This window comes from Equus przewalskii, chromosome 7, assembly GCF_037783145.1.
Source record: "Equus przewalskii isolate Varuska chromosome 7, EquPr2, whole genome shotgun sequence".
Lineage (NCBI taxonomy): Eukaryota > Metazoa > Chordata > Mammalia > Perissodactyla > Equidae > Equus > Equus przewalskii.
In genome coordinates, this window is record NC_091837.1 from 22586954 (window position 1) to 22605935 (window position 18982).

At 51.7% G+C, this 18982-nt stretch overlaps 1 protein-coding gene across 5 annotated transcripts in view; it reads left to right on the forward strand.

Moving 5' to 3' along the window:
- HVCN1 (hydrogen voltage gated channel 1) overlaps window positions 1-18982 on the forward strand; it is a 35007-nt gene that overhangs the window by 14226 nt on the left and 1799 nt on the right. For 4 of the 5 annotated variants that reach the window (XM_070628964.1, XM_070628967.1, XM_008508476.2 and 1 more), the window contains 4 exons: window positions 8744-9022; window positions 13665-13769; window positions 16109-16340; window positions 18535-18647. In XM_070628964.1, the coding sequence (XP_070485065.1) occupies window positions 8744-9022; window positions 13665-13769; window positions 16109-16340; window positions 18535-18647 (729 nt within the window). Of the gene's footprint in view, window positions 1-520; window positions 594-8743; window positions 9023-13664; window positions 13770-16108; window positions 16341-18534; window positions 18648-18982 lie in introns of those variants that run through there. The other variant, XM_070628965.1, reaches the window with a different exon arrangement.

Consider the following 18982-nt stretch of genomic DNA (forward strand, 5'->3'; position numbering starts at 1 on the left):
ATAGTGCATTTAAGGGACTTAGCAGCGTGCTAATATTATGTAACCAAAAATAAACAATGAGCAACAATAGATGTCGCTGCTGTTGTGTCTTGTTGCTTTGAGGCACAGTGTTGATCAATAAGCAAATCAGGTCCCCAAAAGTAGGCTCTGGGAGGGACAGGGAAAGGGGACCTCAGGGACATCAGGCCCTGAGAGTCAGGAGTTGGCTGAATTTATTAGAAAGTACTTTTTTCTGTGGTTGTTGGATGACCCTGAAATAGGGATGTTCCTCCCCACAGAGGACAGCTTCAGAGCCTGTGAAAACAGACGTCCGCAGGAACGTTTTCTCTCCGTCTCTCCTGCGTTGCTTTGCTCATTTCTCCCCGTCTCTCCCGGGCAGTAGTTCTTCTGGTATAACACCTGTCATGTGCAAAAGAGAAGGAGGCGATACGTTTACCTTTGGGGGTAGCTCCTGTGGTTTTGTTGTTAATTTGCTTATTAAATATTTATTGAGCCCCCCTTGTGGCTGAGCGGGCAGAGCCTCTGCTCTCCCAGAGCTCGCAGAGCAGAGCAGGAGACAGACAGACGGTACCGAGATGTCACCGTGCTCGTTAGTAAGTGGCATGGCGGGGAGGTAGAGGAAGGACCCTCGCCCAGCGGTGGCCCTCAAGGAAGGCCTCCCAGGGTGGGGTGAAATCTCGACCCCTGTAAGACCTGAAAAAGGACTAGGGTGAGTCAGGCGACGGGTACTCCAGACAGTGGGGACAGGCTGTGCAAAGTCCTGGGAGCAAGAAAGAGCGCAGTTCATTCTAGAACGGCAGTGCGTTTGGTGTGACTGGAGTGTGGCGGAGCCTGGGGAGGAGACCAGGGCCTGGGGAGCCCAAGAGGGCTTTGGCTGTCTTGAAGGCTGTGGTGGGCAGGCGGGAGGGGACTAGAGGTGATGGGAGGGGTAGGTGAGAGCAGGGACACAGCCAGACAGGCACTGGAGAAAGGTCACCCTGGCCACTGCTGTGTGGAGAAAAGGTAGGGGGCAGGAGGCCAAATGAGGTTGGTGTGGGCGTCCCAGCAAGAGGTGATGGGGGGGCGGGGTTAGATGGAGAAAAGAGGATGGCGCGTGCTCTGTGTTTCAGATGTTAGATTGATGGGGCTTGAGGGAGAAGGAGGAGCCGAGGATGGTCTTTGGCTCTTGGCTTGGGCAGCTGGGTGGATGTGATGCCAGGACCTAGGGAAACGTCGAAGGAGGAGTGGATTGGGGAAAGAGCTAAGAAATTAGTTCAGCTTGGGTCACAGCAAACTAATGACCTGGCAGGAGAGTAGAGCTCGGGCTAGTGACTTTGGTTTGCACATGAGCAGCATTGAGAACACGGGTGTGCTGAGACCACCAAAGGGAGAGAGTGGCGCTGCCCCAGGACGAGGTCTGGGCTGGGGTCCCAGGGACATGCGGTGGCATGGGGGCGGGGACACAGTACAGGAGGCCGAAAAGGTTGGCCACAAATGGGAGAAAAATCAAGAGGCGAGAATGACAAACAATCGGGTCAGCGGTGTTAGAGGATGCGGGACAGTCAAGGTGGGACCCACAGCCGTGGGCTTGGGTACGGAGGTGTCATGACATAAAGAGACAGCAAGGGCCAATGCAGGGGCAATGGAGACGAGGGTGTCCACGGCCGGGGACCCTGCTGCTCCAGATTCTCTGGGTTGCAAATGACAGTAACAGCTCAGTCTGGCTTCAGCCACAAAAGGAATCTGCGTTCATGAGACAGAAGTCTGGGTGGCACGGCAGGCAGCGGGCCAGTAAACAGAGGAGGGGGACAGCCCTGGGTGGTGACCAAGTCTGAGGAGCAGAGATGAGCGTTTTTGCTGCCGAATAATAATAATAACTGGCACTAAGGGAGGCGCCGCTCCAGGCTGGCACAGAGGTTGGCGCTCCATAACTCACTGAGTCAGTCCTTCCAGGCAGGGTAGGGGGACCCGAGAGCTGAGAGTCCAGGGTGGGCGGTGAAGTTGCTGAGGCCCACGGCATTTTCCTCATGAGCTACGTCTTTGACCTTTTCTGCTTCTGGCATGACAGGTTTTTGACTTAAAACCAGAGTTGTTTTCCGCTCTGCTGGGTGCCGTCAATATTTTCATCCCAAATTACTGAAAGTGGCTTCTTTACTGGTCTCAAGGTTTCAGAAAGAAAAACATCCTCTCCAGTAAAATATAAACGTGGTCTTTGCAAAGCGCCCTGAGGCGACTACCAGGCTGAGAACTAGCCCAGGAGGTCCCCGTCTGCCAGGCGAGGGGTTTTCGGGGGACATTATGGCTGGTAGCCACCAGAGGCTTCAGGACACCTGGGAGGCTGGCGACAAGCCTGCAGCCTGGGGCAGGAGACGGGTACCAGGGCTCTCAGCCAACAGGCACTTGCTGGGCTTCTGCTCTAGCTCAAGGCCACATGCGACTGTGGGGAGACAGACCCTGCCTTCATGCCGCTTCAGCGCCAGTGAAGAGAGAGAAGTGGTAAATGGCTACATACAAAAATTTCTACTTAGACTGTGATGAGGGATCTCAAAGAAAAAGTAGAGTATGAATAAAAGTTATAACATAGAGAAAGGGGTCTGATTTAGATTTTAGGGGTCAAGGAGGGCTCTCTGAGGAAGAGACATTTCAGCTGAGGCGTCAAGCGTGAGTAAGAGTAAGCCAAGCTCAGAGTGGGGAGAAGAGCATCCCAGGTTGAGGGAAGAGCCCACATGAAGGCTCAGAGTTGGGAGCGTGGGGAGCATTGGTGGCACGGAAGGGTGGCCAGCGTGGCTGGGGTATGGTGAGCAGGTTGTGGGGAAGGAGATGAGGTCACACCCCCCAGGGCCATTTATAACACTTGAAGGATCTTGGATTTTTACCGGAAAAGCAAAAAGGAGCTAATTCAGGAGGTTAGCAGTGGGCAGTGATACGATCAGGTGGTATGGCCAGAGCTGAATGTGTATAAAGGCTGCTCAGGCTGCTGGGTGCAGAATGCACTGGAAGAACTGGGTCGAGGAAGGGAGATCGGTAACGAGGCTGTTGCTGTCTTCCTGGATGAGAGGATGGAGCCTTGGCCTGGGGCGGCGCGGGACGAGGAAGGGGACTGTGGAGGTGGGGAGAAGAGAGACTGGCCCCAGGAAAGTGGATGGGCAAAGAACGCAAAGTTCGCTCTCAGGAGGTTATGCAGTGGTCATAAGCTCTTCTAGGGCCTCTCAGCATCTGAGGAAGTCTCAAATCTGGGGCTCTGAAGGTACCGGAACAATATGGAAGACTGGGCAGGGCAGGCAGCCTGGAGTCCCAACCATGGGAGGTAGCATCTTGGAGCACCACCCCCTCCACACCTGTCACCCACGACCTTCCACGCAGTCTTTGAAGTGCCAGGGACTTCCCCGGGGCACTTAACAAGAAAATGTTGGGGTTCATGGGAGGCTTGTGAAAGAGGTGGTGTCCTTTGACCGAATTTGGAGCTTGGAAAGTTACAAGGCACCACAGAACAGAGGAAAGGACAGTGGACTGGGGGCCACAGAGCTTGAGTCCTGTTCCCAAATGCACTGCTGCTGGTTGCCTGGCCACCCATCCCTGAAATGCTCCCATCTCTGCAAGAGGGGGGACATCAGACCAGGGCGTCTCTCTGGGCTCCAACCTTTCCTGAGCTCATGAAACCTGTTATGAAAAAAAGTCTGAGCATGCACCAAAGGTGCACTGATGGAGAGAGATTGTTTTATTTTACTTTGAAAAGTGTAAAAACATAAAAGATTAAAAATATTATCAAATACGTATGTAATCACCATCCTGAATTGATGGTTATTAACATCTTGTCATATTCTCCTCAAATCTTTTTGTAATTTAAAAAGATGTTTTCAGATAGCATTCAAGTACTTTTTCACTCTCTCTATTTTCAGCCCTTACCCCTCCCTGAGGCACCCGCCCCCGTGAAGCTGGTGTCTCCTTCCCGTCCATTCTTTTGTGTGTTTGTCCTCCTTGGTGTTCACTCAGCTTCTTGGATCTACATGTTTATATGTTTCCATCAAATTTGAAAATTTTTTCAGGCATTATTTCTCCAAATATTTTTCTGCCCGTGTCTCTTTCTCATTTCCTTTTTGTACTCCAGGTACACGTATGTTAGAGCATTTGATATTGTCCCTGAGGCTCTGTTCTTCCCCACTTCCCCGCCAGTGTTTCTTCTTGCCATGCTTCCACTTGATGTTTTCTATTGCTCTGTCTTTAAGTTCACTGATCTTTCCGTCTGTGGTATCTAATCAGCAGTTGAGTGCAAGTGATTTTTTGTTTCATACGTGTATTTTTCAGTCCTAGAGTATCCATTTGGATCTTTTGTATACTTGCCATTTCTCTATTGAGATTTTCTACTTGTTCCTTCATTAAGTTCATGTTTTGCTTGAAATCCTTGAACATATTTATAATAGCTATTTTCAAGTCTTTCTTGGCCAATTCCATTATCTCTGTCTATTTTGAACTAATAAGCTAATTTTTCTACTGGTTATGGGCCAAATTTTTCTGCTTCTTTATCGTCTAGTAATTTTTTATTGTGTGGTGGACATTACTAAGGCTACGTTGTTGAGTGTATTTTGTTGCCCTCCCGATAGAATTTGAGTTTTGTTCCAACAGGCAGTTAATTTATTTGGGGATCAGCTTGATCTCTTTAAGGCTTATTTTTCAGTTTATTTGGGATTAGGTTTATGTATAAGGCATGGCTTTTCTGGAATTTCTACTAAATGCTCAGGATATTCAATGAGATGTCTCTACTCTGGCCGTTTGGAACTCACACATCTCCTAACCTGGCCCTGTGTCATCTCTGCTGGTTGTTCAGCTGTTTAAAATTCAACCAAAGTCATATTTTTGGAGCTCTTTCTCTGCACAGCTTCCTTTTCTCTGGTATTTTGCCATGCAAATTCCTGAGGGAGGGAGGGAGGCCCAGGAGCCCTGAACTATAATCTTTGCCTCCACAGTCCAAAAAGTTCCCCCATGCAGAAAGCCAGGGTGATCATCAGGCTCATCTCACTTGTTTCTCTTCTCTTAAGGATCACAGTAAATTTCATATATTTGATCCAGTTTTATGGTAGTTTATAGCAAGAGGGTGAAGCTGGTACCAGTTACTATACTCTGTCATGGCCAGAAGCAGAAATCTCAATCTTTCGTGTGTTTACACTCACATTTTTATTCATTCCAAAAACAGTATATAGTAATATTTTGCCTGTATTTCTAAAATTTTACTTAAGTGGTATTATATTCAGATTCTTCTATATCTTCCTTTTTTTTTTTTTAAGATTTTATTTTTCTTTTTTCACCCAAAGCCCTTGGGTACATAGTTGTGTATTTTTAGTTGTGGATCTTTCTAGTTGTGGCATGTGGGATGCTGCCTCAGCATGGCTTTTTTTTTTTTTGAGGAAGATTAGCCCTGAACTAACTACTGCCAGTCCTCCCCTTTTTGCTGAGGAAGCCTGGCCCTGAGCTAACATCCATGCCCATCTTCCTCTCCTTTATATGTGGGATGCCTACCACAGCATGGCTTGCCAAGCAGTGCCATATCAGCACCCGAGATCCGAACTGGCGAACCCCGGGCTGCCGCCAAGAAGCGGAACGTGCGAACTTAACTGCTGTGCCACCGGGCCAGCCCCATGCCTCAGCATGGCTTGATGAGCGGTGCCATGTCCGCGCCCAGGATTCGAACCGGCTAAACCCTGGGCCACCGAAGCAGAGCACGCGAACTGAACCACTCGGTCACAGGGCGGCCCCTATATCTTCCTTTTATACTCAATATATTTTTTAAGATCTACCCACATGGCTGTATTCATTCAGTCACTTAAATATTTGAGTGTTTTTGAGTTTCTATTAAGTGCAAGGCACTGGATATCCAGTTGCACAAGATGGAAAAAGTCCCTCATGGAGCTTAGATTCTAGTAGGGGAGGCAGATAACAAACAGATAAACATTACACACATAATGTCAGACAGGAATAAGTGCAATAAAGAAAAATGAAGGGGTTGCGGTGAGCCCAGGGGAGGGTGACCAGACAGGGCCTCAGAAGGGGTGACATGTGCACAGCAGCCTGACCTGAGTGAAGGTGTGAGCCAAGCAGATGTCTGGGGGAAGAGAATCCCAGGGAGAGGGACCAAGTGTGCTGAAAACCACTTGAGGGTTTTCAGGAAGGGCATGCTGTGGCCTCCTTTATGTTTTAGAAAGTTCTGTCTAGTTGCTGCATGCAGAATGGGTACTGGGAGGAGGCGGGGAGGCTGCCAGGCAAGAGATGGCAAGAAATGGTTGGCTTGACCCAACGGCAGTGGAGATGGAGAAGCGGTCTTCCTCGGAATGTAGTTTAAACTACACAGAGCCAGTGAATTCACCGTTGGGCAAATGTTGAGTGAGAGAGAGAAGGCTCAAGAATGACCCAAGGTTATTGGCCTGAGAAAGCAGACAAATGAAACGCCATGAAGTGAGATGGGGAAACTTTGGGTGAGGAATGAATGATTCTGCTTCAGACGTGCTAGGGATAAGAGAGCCATTAGATAACTAAGGGTGACGTCCTGTAAACAGTTGGGCATCGTGTCTGGAGTTCAGGTGAGAGATGGGGAGTGGAGATAGTGTTTGAGCATCTTCAGCGTAGAGATGGATAGCTATCCATGGCTTGGCGTGGAGAAGAGAGGTGGTCATAGGCTCGAGGCTGGGAGTGCCAATGCTTAAAAGGAAGGTCTTCCTCTTAAGGGATCCAGCCAAAGAGACTGGTGAGAAGCAGCCACTGAGGGAGGAGGAAAACCAGGAGCGTGTGGAATCTCAGAAGCCAATGAAGGAGGTGTGTGAATAAAGGAGTGATCCACTGTGCCCAGTGCTGCCACGCAGGAACATGTGGATGTCATCGGTGATACACAGAGATTAGTTCATTCGTTTTACCTGCTGCCTAGTATTCCATCACATGAATAGAGAAGATGCGTTCCTCTGTCTCCCACCACTGAGGTGAACATTCTTGAACATCTCACTGATTTAAGCAGATGTGGGCGAGCTCCTTTTTGGAGCCTCTCTCGGGATGGAATCACTAGATGATTAAGAAAAATACGCACAACTTCAACTTGACAAAACAATGCCGGATGGCTTCCAAAAGTGGTGGTGGCGGTGTCCGTGCCTGTCTTCAGTGTCGGAGAGACCCCACTGCTTCACACCTTTACCAACACCTGCTGTCATACACCTGAACATTCGTGCCAGTCTGAGCAGTGGAAAGGTGTACGATTGTTACTTCAATTCCCGTTTTCCTGAGCACTAGTGAAGCTGAGCGTCTTGGCCATTTGCGTTTCCTCTGACATGACCTGTCTGTTAATATCCGTCACCTAGCTTGCCTTGGAGTTGTCTCTTCTTTTTTGTAACATGTCTTTATATATTCTGGACACTAAATCTTTGTCTATTAAGTCCATCGCAAATATTTACTCCCAATCTGTGGTGTGTCTTAACTTTGTAGGGCTGTGTTTTGTGTGTGTGTCTGTGTGTGTAAAATATAAAAGCTTTTAGTTTTGATGAGTCAAATCTATCCATTTCTTTTGTATTTTGTGTCTTATTAAGCAACCTTTCCCTAGCCTAAGGTCATGAAGATACTGGTTTGTGTTTTGTTCTAAGACTTTAAAGGTTTTTTACATTTATATGTGTTTATGTTAACGTCAGTGCATCTGAAATTTATTCTGCGTGTGGTATGAGGTGGGGTCTGTTTTTTCCTTTGGGACAGCCAGCTGCCCTAACCTCTAGCCTTTTCCCACTGATCTGACCTCCATCATCACCTGCAGGTTCCCACAGGGACCCGGGTCTGTTTGGGGCTCTCCGTTCCTGTTCCACTGATCACATCACCTATTCTTATATGCATACGCGAAAGCTTTCATTATTGAACTTCATAAAAAATTTGATATCTGACAGGGTAAGTTCGTCAAAGGGGGAGGATTACTTGCTCTTTGCTTTGAAGTGATGTCTCTTTTTTTTTTAGAGAGAGAGATTTTTTTTCCCCTTTTTCTCTCCAAAGCCCCCCAGTACATAGTTGTATATTCTTAGTTGTGGGTCCTTCTAGTTGTGGCATGTGGGATGCTGCCTCAGCATGGCTCGATGAGCAGTGCCGTGTCTGCGCCTAGGATCTGAACCAGTGAAACCCTGAGCTGCCCAAGCAGAGCGTGAACTTAACCACTCGGCCACGGGGCCGGCCCCTGAAGTCATGTGTCTTTAAAGAACCGTCCACAGTGTGTTTGAACAGCACTGGCTGAGCTTAGGAAAAGTCCACTTGCCGCTCACCTGTCAAGGGCTGGTCTGTGGTGGGAGGGAGGCCTTCACTTTTCTGTGAAACTCTGGGTACTTTTACTTTTGGCTTCCCCTCCCCGCCGCCCTGCCAACTCTCACCTCCGCTTTGTCAGGTTGTGATGTCTCTGAACCGCGGGGCTGCTCTTCCGGGAGTTGCACGTGGGCCTGTGGTGGGTGTTTTGCGACCGGGCTGCTGCGCCAATTCCGTTGGTTACTGCCAACCAGACCCCGGCGACAGGCCTGATGGGTCTGGGGTTTCCTGTTGCCTCACCGGCAGTGAGACCTTGGCTTCCCAAAATAAAAGCACAAGAAACCACCGTGACCTCACGGTCGCTGCGTTCACACGGTGCTCTGTCCTTACCCTGTGGCCCGGCCCAGCCAGGGCCCTGGTCCCCCCACCAGGGTGACGTGGGGTCCGAGTGGCTGGACAGGCTCTGAGGCCACCCTACCTGAGCGCATGCTCACTCTCTGTCCCCTCCCTTCAGACAGTCACCCGCAGGCCCAAGGTGGCTCCCGCCGAGAGGATGAGCAAGTTCTTGAGACACTTCACCGTCGTTGGGGACGACTACCACACCTGGAACATCAACTACAAGAAGTGGGAGAATGAGGAGGAGGAGGAGGAGGAGGAGCAGGCGCCCCCGGCCCCGGCCTCCGGCGAGGAGGGCAGAGCTGCCGAGCCGACCGCGGCCCGGGTCCCCGCGCCCAGGCCGCCCCTGGACTTTAGAACCATGTTGAGGAAGCTCTTCAGCTGCCACAGGTTCCAGGTAGGTGGGCAGAGGCCCGAGATGCCCGGGGCGGGGGAGAGGGCAGAGCTGTCAGCGAGAGTCACGAGGCCGGCTGGGGGCCCATCTGCCACTGCCTCACTCGTTGCACAGATGTCTCCCGAGCGCCGACCATGTGCCGGGCACCCCCCACACCCCTGGGTACCCTGGGCAGGTCCCGTGTTGTCAGGGGTAAAATAAGCCATAATCCAAAAGTCAGTTCAAGTCCCGATGAACGGATAAATGAAACTAGCCGCACACAGCCGGGGAAAGGAAGGGAGCACCGACGCCTGCCGCAACGTCAGGGAACCCTGACAGCACGACGCTGTGTGGCAGACACCAGACACAAAGGCCACACGCTTTATGATTCCATTGATATGAAACGTCCAGAATACATAAATCCGTACAGACGGAAAGCAGACCGATGGTCACCACAAGCTGGCAGGAGGGAGGAGGGGGGTGACTGCGTAATGGATGTAGGGCTCCCATTTGGGGTGATGCACATGTTCCGGAACTACGGAGTGCTGACGGTTGCACAGCCTGTGAATGTGCTTAATGGCACTGAACTTTATGACAACTTTTAAAAAATGGTTAAAAGGGTAAATTTACATTATGTGAATTTTACCACATACACACAGAAGGTAAATTAAAGGGTAAACGGAGGCAGATAAAACATTCTTGCATTCATTCAGCAAATGCTGAGTGCCTCCCCTGAGTTGAAAAAGGCCAGGAGGGACCCCTGCCTTACAGGCATCGCCATGGGGGCCTTAGTCTCTTCTTTTGTGGAGTGATGCCAGAAACATCTGCCTGGCTTCACCCGCCGCCCACCTCCAGGTGTGGGGAGAACGTGAGAGGGAGACGCGGGCTTCGAAGGGAACGGAACTTTCCACAGCGTTCAGTGTCTGTCCCAACATGTTCCAATTCTTTTTTTTTTTTTTCTTTTTCTTGAGGAAGATTAGCCTGAGCTAACTACTGCCAGTCCTCCTCTTTTTTGCTGAGGAAGCCTGGCCCTGAGCTAACATCATGCCCATCTTCCTCTACTTTATATGTGGGACGCCTACCACAGCATGGCGTGCCAAGCAGTGCCATGTCCGCACCTAGGATCCAAACTGGCGAACCCCCGGCCGCCGAGAAGCAAACGTGCGAACTTAACCGCTGTGCCACCAGGCCGGCTCCCCAACATGTTCCAATTCTGAAGGACAGATGTAGGCTGAGTCTGCCAGCCCCTCTGAACCCCACGGCCCAGCCCTGAGGGGGACAAGCAGGGGTCAGAAAGCACGAGCCAAGCCTCAGGGGAAAGCAGGAGGCCCAGGGACAGGAGGGAAGCCCGCAGCCCCTGGTCAGCCCAGTTCCCAAACGGAGCCATTTCGGGGCCCCTGCTGCAGGCGTCCTCCTGGACCAGAATAAGCCAGCCCCTGCTAGAGCCGATTTCCCTTCTGGAAGCAGAGAGAAACAGCCCTTGCCTCTCCCATCGCTGACTTTGTTCCAGGGTAAAATAGAAAAAAATTATTTTGGTCTTTTTTTCACTCTCATGTGGCTTAGGGAAACAACACAGGCCGAACGACCCCGCACTCCTGCGCTCAGCGCTGTCCTCTGCGGCTGTGACAGGAACGGAAACCTGGTATTAAGTCGTTGGGGTTGAAATCCCAAACCCTCAATTTCAGGAGCAGGAGAAGGAGCAGCTTCCTTCCAGCTGCAGGGGGCGGCCCCCTCTCCTGGCTGGGCCCCCCAGGCCACGTGGCTTGGGGCTGGCGCCCTGAGCGGGGACCCCCCAGAGACTCTCATACTGAAAGAAGACTGTCGTGACAGAGGTAGAGATGTTTATTCACTCACTCAGCAATCAGTTCTTAGCACCTACTGTGTGCAGGGAGTGTAGTTGGGAGTGTGGCGGACACGTCTCCGCTCTCAGTCACGGAGGAGCGGTGCTCTGCGGAGAGGCAGGCTTTCCAGAAATCGCCCAGCTGGATGCTGGTTACAAGTGGAGAGAGGCCCTCTGCGGGGAAACAGAGGGGGCCTGAGACCCCTGGGGCCGGGGAGGCGTGATGGAGGACTGGGAGACGGCGGAGCGCACGCTTCCCCTGAGCCCCGAAGCCTGGGCAGGAGGGAGCATTCCAGGCAGAGGGGCATGTTTGCCATGGGCTCAGGGTGGGAGAGGGTCTGTAGCGTTCCGGGAATTGAGGAGGGTCAGCATGGCTCGTGTGTAGCAAGAGGGGTCTCTTGGCAAGAAAGGAGGCGCTAGAAGGTCATCTCTGGGCAGTGGGAGGTCACGGAAGGTTCTGAGTGTTGGGTGGGAGGGGGATGCGACCACATTTGTAGGAGGGCTCAGAGGGGAAGCAAGGAGGCCACCTCAGAGCAGGGGGTGTGGGTTCAGGGGTTTGGTCTCTGCTGGCAGAATCAGCATACAAGAAGATTCTGGAATCTCTTTCCTGGGTGCCATCTCCACCCATTCCCATGGTTTGAGGCAGCCAAGGTGACATAATATATGGCTAACTGCTGTCACTTCTCACACGGGATGGCACAACCAAGGGAGAGCATGTGGGCTATGTCAGGCCTCTGTGGAACTGCGGACGGCCGGGGTAGCTGAGCCAGGGGAGGACAGGCCTGAAGGTCGAGGAGCTCCACCTCTATCACCTGCTCGCTGTGGCCAGGCCCTGGCCAAGGCCCTTTACACAGTCTCTCACAGAATGCTCTCGCTGTCACTCTGGGGTGGAGAACGTGGCCACCCCTGTTTTAGCACTAAGGCCGAGGCTCAGCAGGAGCGAGAGGAGCGTCCAGGGTCCAAGCACACGGCGGAGCCAGGAGCCGGCCCAGGACTGGCGGGCCCCCACCATGCCTGGCCCTCTGCCACCAGGCCCGGCCGTCTTTGCCAGGCGAGGATTTGGAATTAACCAGCTTTGCTGCAGATTCTCAGCATTCTTCTTTGTGACATGACTCTCCTCAGAAATAGTGCGGCCTTGTGAACGGGCAGCTTCAGGGCCTGAGGATTCCTTCAGAGAGGCCAGGGTTGGGCTGAGGCCTTGCAGTTCTGTCTGTCTCTTTTTAACTGAGGTAAGATTCACGTAACTTAGCGAATCATTTTAAAGTGAACGATTCAGTGGCATGCACTTAGCGCCTTCACAATGTTGTGCAGACATCAGCGCTGTCTAGTTCCATAATGTCTGCATCCCCCCAAAGGAGACCCAGCAGCCGTCAGACAATAGCCCCCCAGCCCCCCAGCCCCCGACCACCACTGATCAGCTTTGTCTCTAGATTTGCCTGTTCTGGACGTTTCACATACATGGAATCATGGCCTTGTGTGTCTGGCTTCTCTCACTGAGCATGACATTTTCTAGGTTCATCCACGTTGTAGCAGGTGTCAGTGCTCCATTCCTTTTTATGGCTAATACTCAGTCTGTTTTTATATCTCTGTGCCTTGGTTTTAGACCAGATGGGTGCTCAGATCCCTTTAGCTCTAAAATAAAACCAAGGGTGAAGAAAGAAAAGGAAAAAAGCCCACCAGAGGCTTGACTCTTGATTAAGCTACTGAATTTGGACATGTGTGAAAACTTCATTACAAAGCAATTTGCTGTGCAATTCTCACAATAAACCGTGTCATCGAATACTGTAACTACTGAAATGATTAGCAACAAGTTGAAATGGTCAAAAGGTTCAACAGTCCGTTCTTACACAGGCCTGAACTGAATTTCGAGCTGAAGCTGCAGACACTGCCAGGATGATGGCAGAGTAACTTTCAGAGGTCAGGACCCCTCCACGGAGGGCGTGAGTGGCAAGGCCCTGGGGGAGCAACTGCTGCTCCAGAGTTTCCCAGGGAAGAGCAGGGTCGCGCAGTGTGCTTTGGGACTCCTCGCGGTGCTGCCGTTTCTACCACCACCATGTCATCCCCGTGGTCTCCCTGAACCTTGTCGCCTCCACCCCGCCATGAGTGCCCTCACGAACGTCACCACCCCCCCACCGCCATTGCTGAGACCACCCACTCGCTCCACCCTGGTCCCTCCGCCCTCCTCGGCCGGCAGGTCGTGAGATTGTCATTCCCATGGCACCTCTTCTCAGTGTCCCACCTGAGTCGGGGCAGGTATTTCACGGCTCCAGAGAGAAGCGGTTCCCAGAGCACGGTGGACATTGCCGTAACCCAACTGCCTGGAGAAGGGAGTCCCCGGAGCTCCTTCCACCACTCAGACCTCTGAGCCTGGATGTTTTCATTACTTATTGAGCCTCTGTGCTGGGTGTACTCTGGCAAGAGGAATCCCCAGATCTAAAAAAATAAAAGCTTGTAGAATCTTTTTTATTATTTTTTGCCACCTAGGGATTAGCAGTTTGGTTTGAGAAATGCTGGGAAACAGTGAACAAGTTAAAAAAAAAAAGACGAGTGGTGACCGAGGGTCAGTCAATGGGCTGTACAGAGCAGCTCTGGGGGGACAGGCACCGCCTGGGGGCCAACAGGCCCGGAAGGCGGCAGGAAGGGGGGCTTCTGTGAGACGATGGCCCCCAGTGGGCTCCCCTGTGGGGCTGGGGCAGCTGGAAGTGGGCTCCCATCCTTGGCCCCTTTCCCCAGTGGTTTCACCCACGTGTTTCCAACCCAGCCCTGAGAGACAGCAGGAGGGCCTGTGTCGGTCTCACAGTTTCGGCTCCTTCCCTTGCTCCGCAGGTCATCATCATTTGCCTGGTCATTCTGGACGCTCTCCTGGTGCTGGCCGAGCTCATTCTGGACCTGAAGATCATCGAGGCCGACAAGAATAACTATGTCCCGAGGGTAGGTGCCGGCCCCCTCTGGGATTTTCACTAATACGGTCGCCTCTGTTATCTGCACTGGGGCGGGCAGAGGGGCAGACAGCACCTGCTTTGGAGTGGCGAGGCCTCGTTAGAGAGCAGTTTGATGGGTGCTTTTAGCTGACGAGCAGAGACAACGTCTTCCTTTCCGAATTACAGACGAGCATTCACTACAAGCAGAAACACCTTCTCGTTTCACTTGACGGCTTGAATCTTTAGCTGTGCTGGACCGCTGAGCTGCAGCAGGTCAGGATCCCGGAGGGGGCGTCTGACCGGGAGAATACTTTCCCGTCCCCTGGAGGCAGATGAGCTTCTGCTCCGCTAATGTGCCGACGTGGTTCCTATGCTGGAGCCATCTGGGCGAGGCGCCCACTGTTTCTCCTCCAGTTCAGTTACTGCCTGAGCCCATCCCGGACACTGGCCCAAGGCACCAAAAATGCACACGTGTGGCCCCTGTCATCGATAACGTGGGAGGAGGCCAGGGGCTTAAAGGCATCTCCCCGTGCCCTTTAAAAGAAATTCAATTGATAATGCAAAACTGTCAAGTGGTGAGAGGGCAGGAAGAAAATACTAACCCTCCTCCCTCCTCTTGGCCCCTTCCCCAAAGCAGCCCGTACATTTTCTCCTGCGGCCAGCCCGAGGCCTTGCAGAGATGGAGGATTAGCTTTCCTCTCCCTCGATTTTTTAATAGAATCAGTAACACACCTGCTACACTCACTGTCTTGTGCCTTTCTTTTTCCTCAACTTTTTATGAAAAATGGCAAATATACATTTCACTGTATTTGCTTTATCTCTCTATATATACCCACAAAAATGGATATATTTTTGAACTTTTGAAAGTAAGTTAGACCTCACAACACTTCACCCCTAAATACTCCAACATGCCTAAGAGTAAGGCCTTTCTCCTACAGACCCATGATAGCATTGTCACACTAAAATATCAATGATTCCAGTATCTAATAACCAGTTTGTATTCAAATTTCCTTATTCATCCCAAGAATGTCTTTTCTAGTGTTTTTTCCAAAGTAGGACCCAGATGTCTGATACTATGTTTGGCTATATCTCCTCAGGTTCTTTTAATCTAGAAGGGTCCTCGCACCTTTTGTCCCCCATGACACTGACTTTTTGAAGAGTCCAGCCAGTCGTCTCATAGGATGTTGATGTTCTGGATTTGCCTGTTTCCTCAGAGGTCCTTTAACGTGATCCTTTATTCCCTGTATTTCCTGTACAGGGAGGTTAAGTCCAGAGGCTCGATGAGCAAGAGTTCTTCACTGGGGGCTGTCTTCCTCAGGCGGCCGCACATCGCCCGGGCCCGCTGTCAGTAACACTCTGTAGGATCCCTCGATTAAGGTGGCACGTGCTGGGCAGCTCCTCTGGCCAGGGCACTGCTCCCTCTGCAGTTATGTGGTCTGCTCAGGGATGCTTAGGACCAGCCGAAGCCCTCTTCCTGGTCAGCGTCCTCTGACGCAGTGCCTGAGCCAGCGAGCACACAGGAGGACGCAACTGGGGACTTCTGATTCTGTCTCCCCCTGCATCTGGTAGTTGGCCTGCTTTTATAAAGAGCTTTCCCTTTTCTCCCATGTCTGTGTGTGTATCATGATGGACTCACGGATTTTTTTGTATTCAGTGTATTACATAGTCATTCTTTTCAACATTCAAATTGTCCCAAATTCGGTCGCTATGAGACTCTTCAAGCTGACTGCTGTGTCCTCTGACATGACTCTACAGTCTTTGACCGTTTCTTCCCTTTCCAGCCCAAGGTGGTGTCGCAGCTCACTTCGTACTTAACTTGCCCCAGAATGGAAATGGTAACCTTAGTGAAGACTAGTGTTAATAAATCAAGACCTGGGAACTCTCCACTTACCCTGGCGATCATTCTGGTCCGTACACATAGGTCAGCCTTGGTCTTTGTAACAGCGGCACAGTGCTCCGACTGGAGGTGCCATAATGCATTTGACCAGTGTCCTGTGATGGAGATTTCTATTGTTCTACAGACAGTGTAGAGAATCCTTTGTTCTGCCAATGATGCTGCAGTAAATATCCCACCAACACGCACATGCGAGCTCGGCTGCAGGATGAATTCCTAGCAGTGGAAGTGCTGGGCCAAGGGGCATGGTGGATGGCCTCAATTCTGCCATTGCCCAGTTGCCCTTCAAAGAGAGCAGAGCCTTTGTGGTGCCCCGAAAACAGCGCCCAGTGCCGGCAGGAGTTCGGGACGGGTCAAAGGGGTGAATTCTCTCTCTGGTGAGCAGGCAGGTGCACTCTGCCCCAGCCTGTGGCGAGCCTGGACACACCCTCACTGTGCCTCCTTGTCCCCTGCAGGTGTTCCACTACATGAGCCTTGCTATCCTGACCTTTTTTATGACAGAAGTTTCCTTAAAAATATTTGTCTTCCGCTTGGAGTTCTTTCATCACAAGTTTGAAATCCTGGACGCCGTTGTCGTGGTGGTTTCCTTCGTCCTCGACATAGTCCTCATCTTCCGGGAGCACGAGTTTGAGGCTCTTGGCCTGCTGATTCTGCTCCGGCTGTGGCGGGTGGCCCGGATCATCAACGGTATGTCCCCTGTGCTCTGGGGCGCTGAGGGCATGGGGGAGCGGGTGGCGCCTGGGATGGGCACAGAGGCCCGCGGCTGTGGTTTCCGTTTCAGTCTCCCCCGCCCAGCAGTTGAGAGGGCAGTGGAGTCCAACTTGGGGCCCACCGCCACTGCTATGGCTACAAACATGTGCTCTGGGAGAGGGATCTTCCTCCTCTCGGCCCAGTTTTCATGATCATTAGAAGATACTCAGGGAGAGGGTCAGACTAACGCTGACCAGGCCCTCCGCGTGCCGTTTCCAGAGAGCCTTTGTCTTTAATTGGGTGTTTCCTGGAGAGCGTGCCACCAAAACATAGGAGGGGCGCTGTCCCAAAGTGGGGCAGGTAGGCTGAGAAACGCTGGGCACTGGATCCGCCCTTCGAGAAAGCCGCAACACGGCCGGGCACAACAAGGCTCTGAGAACTGGAATCGTTTTCCACATTGACCAGTTTGACGCTTTGGGGGAAACAGCACCTAGTAACGTTTACGTCGCAAACTCTGGCTTCAGGGAACACACCTGAGGAAATACTGCTTCACCATCTTTCAGGTAAAAATCCCATCCCTCGCACACACCCTGATGGTGCAGGGAGCTTGTTTCTGAGAAGCCGTGTTTCTGCTGTGATTTTAGGCGGACATGGTGATCGCCAGCTGGTTAATTGTCCAGCTGCCAGTGGACTAGTCTTGGTTGCCTGTGTGTGAAGCTGCTGTGTCAGAATCCCCTTCCTTCAGTGCTGCTTTCAGTGGAGTCTGACGCAGAGGTCTGAGGTGGGGCCCAGCCCGCTCAGCCGCAGCGTGACCTGGCAGGCGAAGGGCCACGTCTGCTCGGATGAGGGGCTGTGACAGCTCTGCCTGTGGGCACTGCAGGCTCTCGCTGGCTTCAGGGGCCAGCTCCGATCTAGTGATTAAAATAAAGCCCACTAAGAACGTCCATTTGGGTTCTGTCAGAGGATATACAGGAAGCTTTTCAGATACTACTGAAGATGTGTATGCTCGTTGATGGTTTCGTTAATCGAAGAGAAAGATACTCTGTACAAAGACTATGCACAATTGAGGTAGAGAAACTATCACTGATCATAATTGACTCACGAGCCAGTTCTCACCCGTTCCTCTCGCGCCACACCGCTGTGTGATTTGCTTCAGCAGAGGAAGCCAGAAGAATGAGATGTGTTCACTTTCTCAGTCTAAATGGGAGCAGGACGTGGAAGAATTACTAGTGCCCCTTATCACCTTGCTGTAAGATTTAGCAGCATGACACAAAAGGGCTGAAAACGCAACACAAGGCTACACTGGATTCAGCGGGACAGCCAAGGTGGCCACGGCCTAGGGCCCGGTGCTCCCAGGCCTCCTGGCACTGTGTGTGGGTACCACCTCCAGACAGTTACTCTCACCTGGAAAGGGCGGAGTACTGCCAGTTGCAGCCTAGTGTTTTGAGGCCATGTCCTCACTGTGTGGGCATTTGTGAGCCATGAGATGAGGCCGATGACCCCTCCATCAGCCAAAATTTAGGTTTTTGCCTGACAACTGTGGGAGGCAGAAAGCTGGGAAAGTGACAGTCCCAACCCCAAGCTTGAGCATTTCCAGCTTTGCACTTCCGTGGCTTTTGTGCACACTCCTTAGCAGGAAAACTACTTAGCAGCAGAAATACTGTCACAAACAAGCTCTGTATTAAGGAGCTTAATGCTCCTCTGGTCAGTTTTTTATTTTTTTTTGGCAAGGAAGATTGGCCCTCAGCTACCATGTTACCAACTTTCCTCTTTTTGCTGAGGAAGATTGGCCCTGAGCTACCATCTGTGTCAATCTTCCTCTATTTTGTATGTGGGATGCCACCACAGTGTGGCTTGATGAGCAGTGTGTAGATCTGCACCCAGAATCTGAACTGCAAACCTCAGGCCGCCAAAGCAAAGTATGCGAACTTAACCACTATGCCACTGGGTCAGCACCTGGATTATTTTTAAGGATTTCTCAGCCCATGCAAGCGGAAGAGAAATATTTTACAACTGAGTACTAAGTAGGTCAGAAATGAAAAACCTGACCCTCCTCGTTCCAACGCCTTTAAGCAATTACTGTTTCCTGTCACCACTCTTCCCACCTGTAGACATTTATAAGGAATGTGGATTTTTTTTCAAGTGGTTAAACTAGAAACCAGTATCATTGAGACCCTCAATTATTTTCCAGGGATCATTATCTCGGTTAAGACACGTTCAGAACGGCAGCTGTTAAGGCTGAAACAGATGAATATACAATTGGCCGCCAAGGTCCAACACCTGGAGTTCAGCTGCTCTGAGAAGGTAAGGAGGCTTCGGGGAGCGGGCCGTCCGTCTGCGGCTCTGCCTTCCGCAGGGGCGTCTCGCCGCCAGACCTTTGCTTACGCGGCGCCCTGGGCTCCGTCTCCCGTCCTTCCAGACACAGCCTGCGCCGCCTCCCTCCCAGAGCTCTGGCAGGCGCCCCTCCTCGGAGTCCACTGGACCCCAGCTGCCTGCCAGTCTCCTTCCGAGGCTGACTCCACAGGGAGCGGAGCTTCCATTCAGCTGTCCCCCTGTGCCCGGGCTCACTGAAGGACTGTCACATCCCTGGTGAGGCTCAGAAGGTAAAGCCGCTTATCTTTCTGCTTTTGTAATCACAG